General features: G+C 37.9%; 1 protein-coding gene across 1 annotated transcript in view; it reads right to left on the bottom strand.

The window, feature by feature from the left end:
• The window catches only part of LOC120860536 (endonuclease 8-like 3), a 45,539-nt gene that overhangs the window by 14,211 nt on the left and 12,136 nt on the right, over nt 1–19,192 (bottom strand). Inside the window, exons 2-6 of the mRNA XM_040236359.1 lie at nt 17,279–17,406; nt 10,049–10,183; nt 9,529–9,742; nt 3,947–4,021; nt 2,035–2,201 (exon numbers count right to left, since the gene is read on the bottom strand). Coding sequence (XP_040092293.1) covers nt 2,035–2,201; nt 3,947–4,021; nt 9,529–9,742; nt 10,049–10,183; nt 17,279–17,406 — 719 coding nt within the window. The remainder of the gene's footprint in view (nt 1–2,034; nt 2,202–3,946; nt 4,022–9,528; nt 9,743–10,048; nt 10,184–17,278; nt 17,407–19,192) is intronic.

Raw genomic sequence — 19,192 nt, 5'->3', positions numbered from 1 at the left:
TTCAAAAGCTATCAATTCATAGAAAACAAATACATGTGGAATATTAATCACTTATTCAGTAGATGAATATATATTGAATGTCTTCTGCCAGAAACTCTTATACGTTTTTGATTGAATAAATGTAATATTAAAAATAAGAAACCCTTAAATTTGTGTAATATAACATTATCTAACCATATTTCAGATCTCTGATAGTAAAATGGGGTGAGGAAGCTGAAAAAAAGGGGGATATGGCATGGTTTAGAGAAAAGTAACTGTTAACAAAAGGTGATGAAGAAAATGAAACATAGGAACAAGGAAGAAAAAACAAAAGACAGCTGCAGACATACTTACTGATGGAGACGTAATGGGGATCTGGACCACATCACTCCCGTCCCAGGGCCCTGAGCTCCCCAGACAAAACGGTGCCTCCGCCCTCCCAGGCCTCCTCACAGACGTGTATCTCCCTGCTTGCCCTCCTGTCTCCAACCACCGCATCCTGTTCCCTCTCTGCCTCTTTTCCCCCTACTGTGTAGTTAGGGATACTCTCCAAAGCTCAGACCTTGCTTATTTTCTCTATACTTTTCCAGTGAATCAATTCTGTGTTAATACTTCCACCAACAACACAGGTGTAACCATCAAGTCTTCATTATCCATCATATATGGATCTGGTCCACATATCCAAAACTTGGATTTCTCTCTTCCATTCCACCCATCTTTCCCAGTCCTGTAAAGTGAAAATTTCTGTTTGGGGGCTTGGAATTTTTTGCATTACCCCACATATCAAATCTGTCATAATTTTTGCTGGCTTTAGGTGACTATTTTTTCCTCCATTTCCAGTGTCTTGACTTCAGGCCTAGTAACCATCTCTTGCCCATTATACTACACAAGTTTCATGTGTGTTTCTTCATTTTCTATCCTAACATTGCTATAATCAATTAAAAAGTCTTTAATCTACTGATTTAGGTGAGACATGAACCATTCCTAGTACTACTGATTCTGACCAGTTAACTCCACCCTAACTGTAAAACTAGCTTTTCCTATTGAACAGCTTGCAGTCTTCACGTGGCTTGGCCAGTGTTACCATCAATGATTTGAGGTTTGTGGCAATGCTTTTCCAATTAAATAATGTCTGCTTGCTCATTTACTTAGCCAAAATTATATCTCTAAAAGAAACATCAAATTACACTTTTTCTATGAGATTTCCCCAAGCTTTTGTGTACCTATAAAGAGCTAATGTCCCTGCAGTCTGGTAGCACTTAGTGTGCTTCATGTCTGTACTGATTATTCGGACTTAAAATCACAAATCCTGCAGCTCCTTTACATGGTTAATATTTCACCCAGCCTTCCCCAAAGAGACCTACGGCATCTTACCAGGGTAAGTGTATACTGGGGAAGGAGAAATCAGCAAACATTTTGCAAACTACAGGACCCTAGTTCTGAACTGACACCTACTTCAGGAGGCCCGAAGTACCACTGTACTCCACGGGTCAGAGCAGGGGCTTGTGCAGGTCAGGAGATCAACACAGTTTTAGCTCAATTCTCGCAGTGGAGCCAGTGTGTCCTTGAACCCACCCAGTGTTGAGTTCCCTGCCCTGGAACGCAGAATGGGAACAGACTGACTCAGCCACTGGCTGAATCACTACGTCTATGTTTAATAAGTAGTTGGTTGCTTCACCAGAAAGACAGCAATTCTGTAAAGAGAGTTTGCTAATGTTTTCTACTATTAATTAAGACCTTTGGAAAGTAGTTGCATTTTTCCAATTATTGACAAAACTACACTTCCTGGTAATCATTTTATAAATGAGACAAAAGCCAAAGCCTGGATATTAACATCAAACTTACAGATTTTCTGCAGAATCAGAAGAGGCTCATAAATCATCTCCAGATCTTTCTGGTTTTTGGAGGATATTATTTACTATTTTCTTCCAAGCCCTCAAATGAGTTATGTTCTGTTCTTAATAGCCTGATAGCTCTTCAGCTATGTTCTCTTATTAATAGCCCTTTTGTTAAGAGAATTGGGGCAAACAGTACACTTTAAATTAGATTTCTCACCATATGTCAACATGCTGAGGATTTTCCTTCTGACAGTGAGGACAGAAATATGTCATTCTGTTATTCTCCCCTAAGCGACACACAGTTATTTTGCAGCAACACTGACCACAATTAGGACGCTTGTAAACCTTATAGTGTTGAGAGAGAGCAGATCGCACTTTGCAGCACTAAAAACAAACAAACAAACATTATGTTATATACAAAACAGTGTTGATATATTCTTGAAAGTCATTTCTAAAAATGATTTGTTAAAAATGTACATGTTTATACATATATCCTCATAATCTTTCTTTCATCTGAGAAAAAGGTATTGACAAGATTCAGCAACATTTGTCAAATAAGATTTGTGTGAGGTAATTAAGCCATTATTTTATAACTTATTAGTATTTAAAATTACTCTTTGCATGGCTTTTTGCCCTCTTATCTAAAAAGGATACAAAAGTACTATAATTTAAAATGTCTTTCATGCTTTTAAGGTTTTTATAATTAAACATAATTATGTGGTTATAAGAAAAAGATTAGATTAACTTTAAATCTGATTATTTTTAGAACACTGAAGCTGCTCACTTTGTTTCAATAGCCAAAAAATTTATTTCTACAGGGTAAAGCTTAATAAGATCATCTTCTTTGCTGACGTGAAAAGGACAGTTGTTTTTAATCTTACAGGTTCACTGGAAAAGAAGAAACATTCAGATGCCATCGTAGCAGCAAACATGTTCCATTTGGCATAAGTTCTATTTCAAAAGACACTGACTATTCTCTGCCACAGTTTCATTCTACTCACATACACAGAAAACTCCTCCAAAGACAATGTTTGGGATTTATATCAGCAGTGTGAAAATTTAAAAGCTCAGAAATACAGCAAATAATAGTACAAGCTGAAAATCTAAAAAAAAAAAAAAGCCCATAATAATTTAAGCCGAGTATTGAAATACACATCTTAATCTGGGCAGAAAATGGGTAGTTATTTGGAACCATCTTTCCCTAAAAGCACAAGTGGGCATAAGTAATATTGAAACAGCCACAGATACTTAGGACAGGTATATAAAGCTAAAGACTCATTAACACTTTAGGCCAACTAATGAAGAATCCTACAAACCTGACTTTCTAACAATAGCAAAAATAAACATTTTGAACATAGAAAATGGAATGTAGAGAAAAAAGGACATATTTTTGATAATTTGTTTAAAGATAAAATATGTTTCTGCTTAGTTGCTCAGTCATGTTTGACTCTTTGCAACCCCATGGACTGTAGCCCGCCAGGCTCCTCTATTCATGGGATTTCCCAGGCACTGGGATTGCCATTGCAAAGGGTTGCCATTTCCTTCTCCAGGGGATTTTCCTGACCCAGGGATTGAATCCATGTCTCCTGCATTGTTAGGCAAATTCTTGACAGGTGAGCTACCAGAGAAGCCCATGCCTATATACACAACTTTCAAAATTTACAATTTAGTTAGGACTTATTCTCAAAACAGCCTCTGTGTTAAGACAAATATTATTCTATTTTATAGATAAACTAAACCTAAATTAAGTAACCTAAATAATATTAACCACACAAATGGTAAGTGGCAAAATGTGATTGCACCAAAGTCTATATTTTTCCCAAAGTATGACTCTCTGTCTAGACTATCTTTTACTTTTGTATGCCCCAAATTAGAATATGAGTCTAAGTAACATGCCAACATACCTGTCCCTCAACTTAGTATAAACATAATTTAACATAATTATAGTTAGTTTGGACTGACCTTTGACCTAAAATTTTAAGATGTTAATTATGCCCACAACATGTCACTTCTTCACACTGTGCCTCTACACTCTTACCCTTAGATGACTACATAGAGCCTTAACATTTTTGGTGCAATTAAAGGGAAATAAGAAACATGTTGCATAGTTGAAAAATGTTTGCTCTTACCCTGTAAAAAAGAATGCTGAAATCACGTATCATTTTCACAAGGTGATGGATCTGTTCATCTGTTAACTGACAAACCTTAAAACAGAAAAACTACTCAGGACAGTTTCATAATTTGTTTATTACTATAGACAATAGTACCACTTGCCAGTTCTAAGAGTACTATAAATAGATTTGAAACATATGCATCTCTTCTAAAACTCATATATTTAGTGTTCTTAACAGCGTTGACCATTTCAAGCGCAGATAAATAAACACCATTCTTGAACTTATTTACAAAACAGAAATGAACTCACAGACATAGAAAACAAACCAAAGGGGTATAGCAGCAGGGGTGAAAGTCAAAGTGTTGGTCACTCAGTTGCGTCTGACTCTCTGAGATCCCATGGACTGTATCCCGCCAGGCTCCTCTGTCGGTGGGATTTCCCAAGCAGGATACTGGAGTGGGTTGCCATTACTTTTTCCAGGGGATCTTCCTGACCCAGGGATCGAACTAGGGTCTCTTGCACTGCAGGCACAAAGGAAACCGCCAGTGGTGGGGTGGGGGAGGTAAATTAGGAGTTTAGGATTAACTGATACACACTACTATATGTACAATAGATAATAAGGTCCTACCGTATAGCAGACAGAACTATATTCAGCATCCTGTAATAATCTATAATGGAAAAGATGTTGAAAAAGAATATGTACATATATGTGTGTATAACTGGAAGTGATCAAGCAGGAGATGGTCAAAATAAACATCAACATCCTAGGAATCAGCAAACTAAAATGGCCAGGAATGGGCGAATTTAATTCAAATGACCATTATATCTACTACTCTGGGCAAGAATCCCATAGAAGAAATGGAGTAACCATCATAATCAACAAAAGAGTCTGAAATACAGTACTTAGGTGCAACCTCAAAAATGACAGAATGATCTCGGTTCATTTCCAAGGCAAACCATTCAACATCACAGTAATCCAGGTCTATGTAATCCAGTAATCCAGTCCCCAACCACAGATGCCAAAGAAGCTGAAGCTGATCACTGCTATGAAGACAAAGAAGACCTCCAGAACTAAAACCTAAGAAAGATGTTTTATTCATCATCAGGGATTGGAATCCAAAAGTAGGAAGTCAAGATATACCTAGAGTAACAAGCAAATTTGGCCTTGGAAAACAAAATGAAACAGGGCAAAGGCTAACTGAATTCCGCCAAGAGAATGCACTAGTCATAGCAAATACCCTTTTTTAACAACACAAGAGACAACTTTACATATGGACATCACCAAATGATCAATACCGAAATCGGATTTATTACATTCTTTGCAGTCGAAGATGGAGAAACTGTATACAGTCAGCAAAAACATGACCTGGAGTTGACTGTGGCTCAGATCATCAGCTTCTCATAGCAAAATTCAGGCTTAAACTAAAGAAAACCAGGAAAAACACCAGGTTAGTCAGGTATGACTTAAATCAAATCCCATATGCATTCACAGTAGAGGTAACAAATAGATTTAAGGGACTAGATCTAGAAGAACTATGGACACAGTTCTGTAATGTTGTACAGGAGACGGCAAACAAAACCATCCCAAAGAAAAAGAAAAGCAAGAAGGCAAAGTGGTTATCTGAGGAGACTTTACAAATAGCAGAAGAATGAAGAGATGTGAAAAGCAAGGGAGAGAGGGACAGGTACATCAAATTAAATGCAGAGTTTCAAAGAATAGCTACAAGAGACAAGAAGGCCTTCAAGGAACAATGCTCAATAACAGAGGAAAACAACAAAAAAGGAAAGACTAGAGATCTCTTCAGGAAAACTGGAAACATCAAGGGAGTATTCTGCCCAAAGATGGGCACAATAAAGGATAAAAATGGTAAAGACCTAGTAGATGCTGAAGAGATCAAGAAGAGATGGAAAGAATACATGGAAGAACTGTATAAAAAAAATCTTAATGAACCAGATTACTGCCATGATGTATGTGGTTAGTCACCCAAAGTCAGATGTTCTAGAGTGCAAAGTCAAGTGGGCCTTAAGAAGCACCGGTGCAATAAAGCTACTAAATTCAATGAAATTCTAGCAGGACTATTCAAATCCCTAAAGGAGGATGCTATCAATGTTTTGCATTCATTATGTCAGCAAATCTAAAAGACTCAGCAGTGGCCATAGGACTGGAAAAGGTCAATCTTCATCCCAATTCCTAAGAAGGGTAGTAACAAAGAAAGTGCCAGCCATCGGACAATTGCACTCATCTCCCATGATAGTAAGGTCATGCTTAAAATCCTGCATGCCAGGCTTCAGCATTATGTGAACCAAGAGCTTCCAGATGTCCAAGCTGGGTTTAGAAAAGGAAGAGGAACTAGAGATCAAATTGTCAGCATATGCTGGATTATAGAGAAAGCAAGGGAATTTCAGAAAAACATCTATCTTTGTATCATTGACTATGCTAAAGACTTTGACTGTGTGGATCATGACAAACCATGGAAAGCTCTTAAAGAGATGGTAATAGCAGACCATCTTACCTGCCTCCTAAGAAACCTGTATGCAGGTCAAGAAGCAATGGTTAGAACCTGTATGGAACAACTGATTGGTTCAAGATTGAGAAAGGACTACAACAGGCCTGTCTGCTCTCACTTGCTTGTTTAATCTGTATGCTGAGCACATTATGAGACATGCCAGCCTGGATGAGTTACAAGCTGGACTCAAGTTAGGAAGGAGAAACATCAACAACCTCACATGTGCAGATGACACCACTCTAATGGTAGAAAGCAAAGAGGAACTAAAGAGCCTCTTGATGAGGGTGAAGGAAGAGAGTGAAAGAGCCAGCTTAAGACTAAATACTAAAAAATCTAAGATCAGGGCGTCCAGCCCCACTACTGCATGGCAAATAGGAAAAAGGTGGAAGTAGCGACAAATTTCCTCTTCTTGGGCTCCAAAATCACTGCAGACAGTGACTGCAGCCATGAAATCAGATGACTGCCTCTTGGGAGGAAAGTGATGATAAACCTAGACAGGGTTTTGAAAAGCAGAGACGTTACTCCGCTGACAAAGGTCCGTATAGTCAAGGCTACGGTCTTCCCAGTGGTCATGTACTGTTGTGAAATCTGAACCGTAAAGAAAGCAGAATGCCAAAGAATTGATGCCTTTGAACTGTGGTGTTGAAGAAGACTCCTGAAAGTCCCTTGGACAGCAAGGAAATCACAACAGTCAATACTAAAGGAAATCAACCCTGAATATTCACTGGAAGGACTAATGCTAAAGCTGAAGCTTCAGTATTTTGGTCATCTGATGTGAACTGATGACTCATTGGAAAAATCCCTGATGCTGGGAAAGATCAAGGGTAGAAGGAGAAGAGGGTGTCAGAGGATGAGATGGCTGAACGGCATCACCGATGCAATGGATATGAACTTGGGCAAACTCCAGGAGGTGGTGAGGGACAGGGAGATCTGGTACGCTGCAGTCCACGGGGTTGCAAAGAGTCGGACACGACTGGGCGACTGAAAAACAACATAACTGAATCACTTTGCTGTACACGTGAGACTAACACAGCATTGTAAATTAACTATACCTCAACTTTAGAAAAAGTGAAAATTAAAAGAAAAAGAAAAAATACCATTCTTATTTATAAACTTTAATCTTAAATTCAAGTATTTATTGAATATCTACTTTGTACTCTGGACATCTTCAAAGCCCCAACATTGCCTATCACAGCCACCTTGAAAAGTTTTGCAGAGGATAAAGAGGAAAAGAAAAAAAAAAGATCACAAAGAAAGAGGGGAGGGAAAAACAAGCACAGGAGTAGATGACCACCAAGATCACTGTCAAGTTTTAAAAAGATATGAATTTACAGACATGCATTAATACTAAAGTACTTGTTAATACATGGAAGAACTCAGAAACAGACTTTACTGAAGATTTTTTTTGTGTACCACCTAATATAAATCTCCAGGTACCCCTTGTAGAATTAGTTATCATTTGGCACATGTAGTTTCAACAGCAATTCCAGAACAAATTCTTCCTGATGACTCACTTTTGTTGTGTGTAATGAATACATTTTTACACAATGGAAATAGATTTTTCAGTGCCTAAAATCTAAAACTGTTTAATCAACAAAATCCTTCTAAAAGTAAATATTATCTATTTTTTCATTTATTTAAAGTTTAAAACATATGTATTATACTTCTCAAACTCATTTATTTTTTATCACATCTTATGTACTATGTTCAGTCATATCTTAAAATGCTTTTAGGGGGCTAATAGCTTACCATTAATTTTTAACCTGCAGGCATTATGGGCAAATGATCTCCTACTAGATGAATGGCTGGCTGGATACAGTGATAAAAAGTAAATTGCCAGTTTATCAAAGATAATAACAATGCTCTGGGTAACAACACTCAGTTCTTTTTTCAAAAATATTTTCCATAGAGGTCAAGGTGATTTTAAAAAGCTCATAAACTCATTCCTGTTATAATTCTGTTTTGTTATTCTGAATTACAGAAATTTGACTAGCTTGTTCCAAGGGTCAAAAAACAAACTGAATCTATAACAATTATTAACTAGTTTCTCTGAAAACTTATTTCCTACTGATTTGGATTGCATAAAACCTACCTGGGAAGAAATCACATAAAATAGTTATCTTTGGAAATATGTAAAAGATGGTTTAGTTAATAGACATTACTTGGGTCTGGATAAAAGCCCTAATGTAACTTTCTTCCCTGGAAACTAAAACGTATGTATCCTTCCACCTGGATTTGAGTTCTAACCTCTCTCACCTTCTTACAACTTGGCCCTATTAATCACCATTTTCTTTTTTTTTTTAACCTCTCCCGCTCTGCCAGTTCCACCCCCTCACCAACATATAAATAAGTTCATATCACTTCAGTTGAAGAACAAGGAAAAAAAAAACACCTAAAGATCCAGTTCTTATCCCAACTTCTCCCTCTGGCAGTCGAATATTTTCCCTTTGCTCCAATCTAAGCTACCTTAACAATTACTCTAAATTTTGCTTCCATTTCCTCACCAATCACTTAGTCTTTGCATCTTGACTTCCAGTCTTACCATTCCATCAAAACAGCATTTTCTAATGTCACAAATAGCTATACTGAGTGACTGCAGAGTATGAGTTTAATATGTCAGATACTAAGAGAAATTGGTGACCTTAGTTCCTTTATACATTCACCAGATATTTCTTTAATGCCTTCCATGTGTGAAACACTGTATTTAGACACTCAGATATGCCACTGAACCAAACAGACACTTTCCTCCTAAGAGACTGTATTCTAGCAGAGAACAGATCTTACATACTATGTATGTAACAAGTAAACATCAGGCTGTATTTGAAAGTGATCAGTTGTACGGAGAAACAAAAAAGCAGAGCAAGTTATAGAAGACTGGGGGGATGAAGTGGGCACACCCAACTTTAAAAAGAGTGGCCAGGGTTGGCTTCATAGAGAAGCTGACATGGGCAAACACCCCCTGAAGTCTGTTAGGGAGAGTGTGCTACTGACAATCTCTCCAAACATGTCAGGCCAAATTTAAGTGTTCCTCGTTGAGCCCTTCACAATATTTAAAAATATAGAAATCATTTAAAAAATATTTAAAACCTACTTTGACAGAGGGATGGAGACCACTGTCAAAGAGAGCTTCATTTTTGATGATGTTTCCCACCCCAGGCAACACTTTCTGATCCATTAACACGTCACATAGCATCCGTGCTTTCTGCTTTTTCACTTCACTTTCTGCTCTGGAGAAACTAAATCTAGGTGAACATACATCTAATTCTTCCATCACTCTTATTCTCTGTTGGCTTTCTGTTGAGTTTCTAAAAAAGGAATAGACAACACATTAATCATGGGCCTGGTTACAATCCACAGTGTCATTTTAAATGAGCTTTGATATAAACCCTTTACATTAACCAGCATATAAAAGTTATATAGCCAAACAATGAAGATTCCATCAAACTATGTTATTTGAAGACTCTTTTAAATAACTGTTTTTTATCAATTATAAACCACTTTTAAAAATTTTGTGTTTATTTTTTCATTTCCACATGTGACATCCCAAACCCAACTGCAGAGCCAACTTTGCAGTTTTGCAGCAGAAGCATTTTCTAACTTAATTTTTTTACCTGATTTCTACTGATGAGTCAAAGAAACAAATCAGATCTTTGGTGAGCTGTACTTCAAAATCAGGAGAAACTCCATTCTTATTTTTAGACTCAACTGGATTAATCACGAGGGAGCCTTTCATTCCAAAATGAATCCTGGAACAAAATCAAACCCATCTTTGAGCAGCAGAAAGTATATTGTGTGTTAAATTTTTGTTTCTTCATTTACTGAAATATAAGCAAACAAATATCAGTCACAATAAACACTCAAGGGCACAAAATGATAGCTAATATCACATATTTTTTTTTTGTTAATGACTTTGCATCCTTATAAAACAAGATATGGCAATCATTTTTTCAACCCACAAATAAAATAAGTTCCTAGAGAAATAATAAGGCCCTGATAATAATCCCAAGAAAACATCCCCCTGTTCTTATCAGATGAAGTAACTTTTATTCACACAACAGTCTACTGTCTTCTCAGCCTTTTCTGAGATTCAAAGGCTTGGGGTGAGATAAGGCTAAATTTAAATTGCCTACAGTTGGTGTTTTTATGAATTCTACAAAGCCACGAACACTCACATTTCTTACTTCTAGCCACAGTGGATTGGAAATGTACCCATTCCAAAATGAGATCTATAGCTTAAGACACTTATTCTTTTTTACCCCCTCCCCTGCTTTGGGATAACACAATGAAACAATTTTTTACAAAATCTTTCAGATCAAAAGAAAAGAGAACAAGTCAAAATACCATTGTCTTCAATTCTTTTAGTTTCCTTCTACCTTCATATGTATTGGGAAGAGGGGATTTATAAATATTTACAGTTAACTTGAAAGCCACAGTGCAGTGATGAAAAATTCATAGCCTTTCAGTTTTTATAGGATTGATTAGCATGTCCAGTTAAAAAATAAAGAAAAAAAGTGGTTCTTTGAGACTTCTGATGATGAAGATCAGAAATGATTCTCAAGATGAAATACTGTGTTCTGCCTTTCAAATCCTTCTCCTTATAGCTTTGTTGAGTTAATAAATATGGCTTTTTTGGCAGCAAATGTTACTGCTCTATACTTCTAATTCCAAAGCACCATGTTATAGTTTTGTACAAGGTTAACCAGTCTAACTTTAAAAATGTGGGTTTTAAACTCTGTGTGCCCTACTATCAATCATATATGCATTTTACATGCCCCATAGTTCTTGACAGGAAAAATGTGTGCCTGTAAGTACTCTATAATTTAGCTATGGAGGTTCAACCCCAGTGAAAGGTGTACAACTGTCATGCCCAGAAGCCATCATACCTAAAATCTTTTCAGCTGCATGGCTCATAAAGTGGATTCTAAATCATTTTCTATAATGAAACTGCATCCACATATAAAATCTCAAAGGTTAAGACCCAATTCAAAGGCAGGAATAGTCTCAGTAAGAACCCTGGATCAAATACACATACATATACCTTTTTTTGGTCTTACAAATCTATTTAGGGAGAAATGTGCATAAAAATAACTTCTTATAATTAACAAATTTTAGTTAACTTTTATGAAATAGCAAACTGTTGTGATAACCACGCCCCAACAAAACAAATTTTGTTTATCGTTACATACCCTTTGTCTAAAACTAAGAAACTTAACAGTATCATGAAAATTTTCAAGGCATAGTAAATACCCATACTGTTACTACAATCATACTGATGTCTTATAAACTAGGACATACACCCTTATTGTATTTGCATTCAAGAGTCAGATTTGTTTTCAAGATTCCTCATTGTTATCAACCCAGTTTAGGAAAATTTGATTAGATCCTTATTTCTTGACATCTCATGTTCCCTCCACCCCAATCCAACTGGTTTCTTGGGCTCATTCACTGTGCATAACATGACTGCCTGCCCACAGTGGGCTCCAGGCTACACCAGGGGTGGTCTCTGTCCCTTCCTCTGATCCACACTTTTGACACAGTTGATTCAGGAATGGACACCTGAGTCAAGCTGCATTCATCAGAGTTCTCCTGACAAACTTATTTGGGACAGAGAGAGATCAGTTTCTTGTTAGGACTGGGAGACCTGGGAGCTGGGAGCTGTCTATGATATTACCGACAGGGCACTGGGCACCAGAAAAGCCAAAGGAGGCCTGTCTGCAGAGACACAGATTGTAGAGAATTTTAGAGGAAGAGAATCACGGAATGCAGAGTCCTCAGAGCATTTAGTCTTTGCTTCCAGTTCTACCTGAAGGCTGACTCCATTATCTTTAGGTATTAAAAGACACTCATATTCTTATAACAGATAATTATTAAAATTGTTTAAGTTGAGCTTCTGCAATTTACAACCAAAATTTTAATATGAAAATTCTGTCCAAACTAAAAGCTGAAGTGATTAAGAAAATTGTATATTTTTCCAGTTACACATAAACCATTATGGTAACCAAAATAGAAAATAAGTTACTGCTTCAAAACCTTATTTTTCATGAATTAAGAACTTGCAGATGTACAAGCTGGATTTAGAAAAGGCAGAAGAGCAAGAGGTCAAATTGCCAACATTCATTGGATTAAAGAAAAAGAAAGATAATTTCAGAAAAACATCTATTTCCGCTTCATTGACTATGCTAAAGCCTCTATGTGGATCACAACAAACTATGGAAAATTCTTAAAGAGATAAGAATACCAGACCACCTGATCTGCCTCCTGAGAAACCTGTATGCACGTCAAGAAGCAACAGTTAGAATTGGACATGGAACAACTGACTGGTTCAAAATGGAGAAAGGGGTACATCAAGGCTGTATACTGTCATCCTGCTTATTTAACTTACATTCAGAATACATCATGCGAAATGCTGGGCTGTTATGACTCACCAGCTTGAATCAAGATTGCTGGGAGAAATATCAACAACTTCAGATATGCAGATGATACCACCCTAATGGCAGAAAGTGAAGAGGAATTAAGAAACTCCTGATGAAGGTTAAAGAGGCTGAGAGGCTGGGTTAAAACTCAACAATCAAAAAACTAAGATCACAGAATCTGGTTCTATCACTTCATGGCAAATAAAAAGGGGAATAATGGAAACAGTGGAAAATTTTACTTTGGGGGGTTCTTAAATCACTGCAGACAGTGATTGCACCATGAAATCAAAGATGCTTAAACCTACGTAGCATATTAAAAAGCAAAGACATCACTTTGCCATCAAAGGTCCGTATAGTCAAAGCAATGGTTTTTCCAATAATCATGTGTATGGATTTGAGAGCTGGACCATAAAGAAGGCTGAGCGCCAAAGAATTAATGCTTTCGAACTGTGGTGTTGGAGAAGACTCTTGAGAGTCCCTTGGATTGCAAGGAGATCAAACCAGTCCATCCTAAAGGAAATCAACCCTGAATATTCACTGGAAGGACTGACCCTGAAGCTGAAACTCCAATACTTTGACCACCTGATGGGAATAGCTGACTCACTGGAAAAGACCTTGATGCTGGGGAATACTGAGGGCAGGAGGAGAAGGGGATTAACAGAGGATGAGATGGTTGGATGGCATCACTGACTCAATGCACAGGAGTTTGAGCAAACTTTGGGAGATAGTGAAGGATAGGGAAGCTTGGCTTGCTGTAAGTCCAAGGGATTGCAGAGCTGGACACAACTTGGCAACTGAACAGCAACCCATAGACACTTTACTGATCAGGTTTCTTAGATTGCAAGTAACAGAGACTCAACTCAAAAAGTTTAGGCATTAAGGGATATTTGGTAGCTCATGGGTCTTCCCAGGTGGCTCAGACAGTAAAGCGTCTGCCTAAAATGTGGGAGACCTGGGTTCAATCTCTGGGTTGGGAAGATATCCTGGAGAAGGAAATGGCTACCCACTCGAGTACTTTTGTCTGGAAAATCCCATGGATGGAGGAGCCTGGTAGGCTACAGTCCAGTTGCAGAGTCAGACATGACTGAGTAACCTTCTTTCACTTTTTACTTTCATGGCTCTTAGGAAGGCTGAAGAACCAAAGTGCAGGAAAGCTGGATCTCAGGGACAGAGGGAATAAGGAATGAAGATGCCTTGGGGACTCTCTCTGTTTCACGGAGACTGGCTGTATCTTCCATCACCTTGTCTTTTTGGACAAGCTGGTGGCCACATACAATGTCTAAGACCTCACATCCCAGCTTCCCTCCATCACAGAGAGGCTAACTCTCCTCAGCTCCAGCTGAGAAAGTTCACAAAAGAACTCAGACTGACCCAATAGATTGTGTTAGGAAAGAAACGCTAAATTCAACTTGAACTCTCCAGTTACTGTGACCAGATAACCAGTTTCCAGAAGAAATGCTGTCCGCAAAAGTTAAAAGGGCAGACTGGACAAACAGTAGGTATTTACTACTTTAAAGTGTAAAATTTGGAGTCCTTATCACATTCCAACTTTTCCTAACATATTATGTGACAGATTACAAAGCTACGTTTAAGCTGTAAAACCCTCTTATATGCAGCATATCATAGATTCCTTAAAGATTTTCCAGCAAGCTAAAAAAACTGTCACATTATCTTTTGCATTTCTCCAATAAATCACTAAATTACAAAACTGATAATGCGTAATGCTTCACTAAAATGGCAAAACCTCCAAAATATTTCAGATACAGCTTTTGGCCTCTGAGTATGTATGTAACTATTATTGTATGTATGTATGTAATAATTATTCATGTAAACCACAAGTTAAAAATAGCAAATTTTTTTTGGAAAAGATACTCATTTAAAAATATATTTACATACAGGTTAATCCACAACATAAGCTGTGTCATTTTGATTGAAAATAGTGGCTTGAAGGGTGGGTGAATAGATTTACAGATATACACACACATAGCATCGGCAATATATGCACCCACAGTTAGTAGATATTCTATCTGGTACCGGGAGAAGGCAGTGGCACCCCACTCCAGTACTCTTGCCTGGAAAATCCCATGGATGGAGGAGCCTGGTAGGCTGCTGTCCATGCTAAGGGTCGGACACGACTGAGCGACTTCACTTTCACTTTTCACTTTCATGCACTGGAGAAGGAAATGGCAACCCACTCCAGTGTTCTTGCCTGGAGAATCCCAGGGACGGGGGAGCCTGGTGGGCTGCCGTCTATGGGGTAGCACAGAGTCGGACACAACTGAAGTAACTTAGCAGCAGCAGCAGCAGTGGGATTGTGAGTGTACACATTTATTCGTATTTGTTCATTATCCTTAGTTTGCTTTAATGAGTATTTGATACATATTTAACAAAAAGTTAAACATGACTTTTTTGTTACATATTAAAAGCTTCTAAAAAGTGTTTAGAAACAATATAGGTATTAATCACACATAACACCACAACTGTGCTCCTAAAATAAATGTATGTTAAATCATTTTTATTATTTTCTGGTACTGTTCCAAGAGCTTGAGCACTTAGATAAACATATTTTAGCAACAGAAATAGTCAGCATCTAATTTGTACCTTTCTGAAGCTTGGATTTTACATGGCAGGTTCTCCTCCAGAGGGCTAGGCCTGTATTTAACTTTGATAACAAATGACTCCCAGGAAGACTCACAGCCTGACCTATAAGATGCACCAAAATCCAAGGGCAGTTTTAATTGTGAGATGCTGCCTATGGAGGGAATACTGTAAGTGATCATTAAGCATGTTTCTGGCTATCGGCTTTCGAAAGAGCAGACCAGCCTGGTGAGGACAGAACAGGTCAGAAGTGAAGACAACATTCCTATCTCACGCTCACAGACCTGCAGCCTCACACAGGATCCCATTTCTCTGACACAGTCATCCATCCTCCTGAGCAGCTTAGGTCAGGAGAGCATTTCTGTATCTTGTGTTAAACTGTGAAAAGGAATACAGTTGATTTTAGGTTGCTTACTTCATATTCAAACAGCTGATCTGTCAATGACCTTGAATTGTCACATCAAATAGTATTTGAGGCTGCAGAAACTGGAAAGAAATAGGGACCACGCTGCTCCTCATCCATAAGCTGAGCGCAAACCTGCCAGGGATGGTACTATGTCGCTGAGTTTGAGGAAACAACTGTGCTGGTTGAGAACTTCAGCGGACACCTACAGCCAGCCTTTCACTGAGAAATGATTCCCCTTATCAGTCTGGGGGAGAAGACATGATAAAAACCTCCCTCTCACTCTACAGAAATAAATCTGCACCTCACACCAGAGAATCAATAACGTATCAATGTTTTCAACTATCTCACATGGATCCTATTGCGTCCTTCTCTGTTCACAACAAAGAATTTTCAATCACATCAATCAATCTACTACCACAACAATGCAGCCTGCTCCTACATGAACTGGGAGGTTATGTGATGTTATCAATTCCAGACAAAGAAAAACCATGAAGGGACAGAGCTCTCCAAGGACAGCAGCTGCTGACAATGAGAGAACAACACGTCAAAGGAAAAGCAGCTAGGTAAACTCTGAAATACTCAAAACAAGCAAAAGCTGAGATGCAATAAATAACAATCACGTAGTCATATTATCTATGACACTATTCATCTTCACAGGGTCCAACAGCAGAACTTTCAAGAAGATGAAAACTGTTTAACATCTAAAAGAAGAATTTTAAAAAGTTTAAAGTTTACAGTTTGCGAAAGCTTAGGCTAAACTCCAAGAAGACAAAATGGACAGACATTATTTCATAGGACTTTTTCATATTTTTTACAAAAAATCAGATAGGTGACTACATACATTTCAACACCTTTATCACTAAGTCAACCTGTAAGTTAGCAACTGATTTCCATAAGCACTGTAAAACAGCAAAGAACCAGTTACCTCTGTGGAAAGTTTTTGAAATGTACAGGTAAGCTTCCACTTCTGTACAAGGCTTTGGAGAAAGAAGGAAGAGAGAAAAATATACAAATCTGGAGAGACATTCAAATCAAACTAGGTGTCATAAAGAAAATGATGTCACTAATGCAATAAACATTTGGTAAAAACAAGAGAGGGAAAGGGCACCAGGGGAGTTTGCAGATGAGTGAAACAGAGATGTGTTGTTCTAACAACCTTTGGGAAACCTTGCCAGACTATCTTTTTTTTTTTTTTTAAGAAATAAATTGACTAGCTCTCCAAGTAATGATGACATCATACTTTTATTCTTCTACTTGCTGCTTTCCACGATAATTTCAGAAATTTCAACCTCTTGTAGTAGAGCTCTCTTAAAAATGGAGTACTTTCTCTGTGATTAAATGTGACATGTAGCAAACTGAAAGAAAAGCCTTCTGCAGATCTTTAAAGATAGAGAGGTCAGATGTATTGTACAGGTTTATCTTACCGTAAAGCTTTTGGCCCAAAGTACATGAAGAGCTCCTTCCCCAATGTTTCCACACCACTGTAAACATGTCCATTAAACAGTCTCAAGAAATCTTGACTGGAATTTTTATTATTACTCAGTGCAGCAGCCTAAGAGAAAATACACATGTGTAAACATACAAACTTGAAACAAAAATCATAATTTAAATTTTAACATTTTTATATTATTCCATGCTCAGGTGCATCCTAATGAGAAGAATCGTCTCCAATAAGTCGAATAATGTAAACAGCTGTTTACATATATTTTGTTAAATTACTAGGCAGTTATTTAAAGAGAGAGAGGCCCAAAAAAAAATTAAGTGGGAAAAAAAAGTCATTGGCACAGAATCAAAATGAATTTCTCCCAGGACTATACTGTTCTATGCATGTGAAAATAAGGCACAGGGAAATGAAATGAATGTTTTAAAGTTAAAAACTAGGGCACAGAGTCTTTCGTTTCCAAAGTACAGCCAAGGTCCTTGGAAGAGCATTCAGATAAAAACATCTAAATGTGGTAAAGAATAAAATAGGTAAAGAATATAGGTAAATAGTATATTTTGGTAAAGAATAAATTTTGACCTTTGATGATGAACTCATAAACCAGTAAGAAAGAAAAAGAGGGCAAAAGCCAAGTAAAAGTGAGAGAGAACCCCAAAGGAGCCAGATTTTATCAGAAAGGCATTTACTGGACATTAAGACATGTGACCTCCAGTTTTCATGGCTCCGTGGGATACAGAGGGTCAGAGGCGGAGCCTGGGTCCCTCTGGGGAGGGGATTCTGACCACAGGGCTGCTCCTCTGCCACTCCCCAGCTGTAATGTTCAGAATAAAGGAAAAAGAAACCCAGTACACCTTCCCCCATCAGCATGGAAACCAAACAACAGATACAACATATATACTGAATATTATAAAAAAGACCAAGGTAATTACAGACATAAAATATCAGGACTCCTGTGGGTGAAGGGAAGGAATGCATTGAGTTTACAAATACCTGAGAAGCCATGCCAAGTAGCCATTTTCTTTTTTAAAGAAATAAATTGACTAGCCTTTGAAGTAAAAATGCATAATGACAGAGAAAATGATGACAGAAATAAAGCTTTTTTCAGAAGCCAAGCAGTATGTATGCTGTGATTATAAAACTATAAAACAGTTTAGATACTGTCTACGAACAAACAACCCACTCCAGTATTCTTGCCTGGAAAATCCCATGGATGGAAGAGCCTGGTAGACTGCAGTCTATGGGGCTGCAAAGAGTTGGATACGACTGAGCGACTTCACTTTCACGAACAAAAGGAGACAGTATGCCACGAGAGAAGAGTGGAGAAATAACTCCAGAAACAATGGAGACAGAGACAAAACAACCATCACGCCCAGCTGTGGATGTGACTGGTGACGGAAGTCAAGTCCGATGTAAAGAACAATGTTGCACAGGATTCTGGAATGTTAGGTCCACGAATCAGGGTAAATGGGAGTGATCTAACAGAGACGGCACGCACGAACCTGCACATTTTAGCAGTCAGTGGAATAAAATGGACTTGAGTGGGTGAATTTAATTCAGATGACCAGTATATCTACTATGGTAGCCAAGAATCCCTCAAAAGAAAGAGAGTAGCCCTCATAGTCAACAAGAGTCCACAATGCAGTACTTAGGTGCACTCTCAAAACACAAAATGATCTCTTTGTTTTCCAAGGCAAACCATTCAATAACACAGTAATCCAAGGCTATGACCCAACCAATAATGCTGAAGAAGCTGAAGTTGAATGGTTCTATGATGATCGACAAGGCCTTCTAGAATTAACACCAAAAGAAGGTGACCTTTTCATTATAGGGGACTGGAATGCAAAAGTAGGAAGTCAAGAGATACCTGGAGTAACAGGTAAGTTTGGCCTTGGAGTAC

The sequence above is a fragment of the Oryx dammah genome, unplaced genomic scaffold (genome assembly GCF_014754425.2).
Source record: "Oryx dammah isolate SB20612 unplaced genomic scaffold, SCBI_Odam_1.1 HiC_scaffold_11081, whole genome shotgun sequence".
Classification (NCBI taxonomy): Eukaryota; Metazoa; Chordata; class Mammalia; order Artiodactyla; family Bovidae; genus Oryx; species Oryx dammah.
This window is presented reverse-complemented; position numbering and strand designations above follow the sequence as displayed.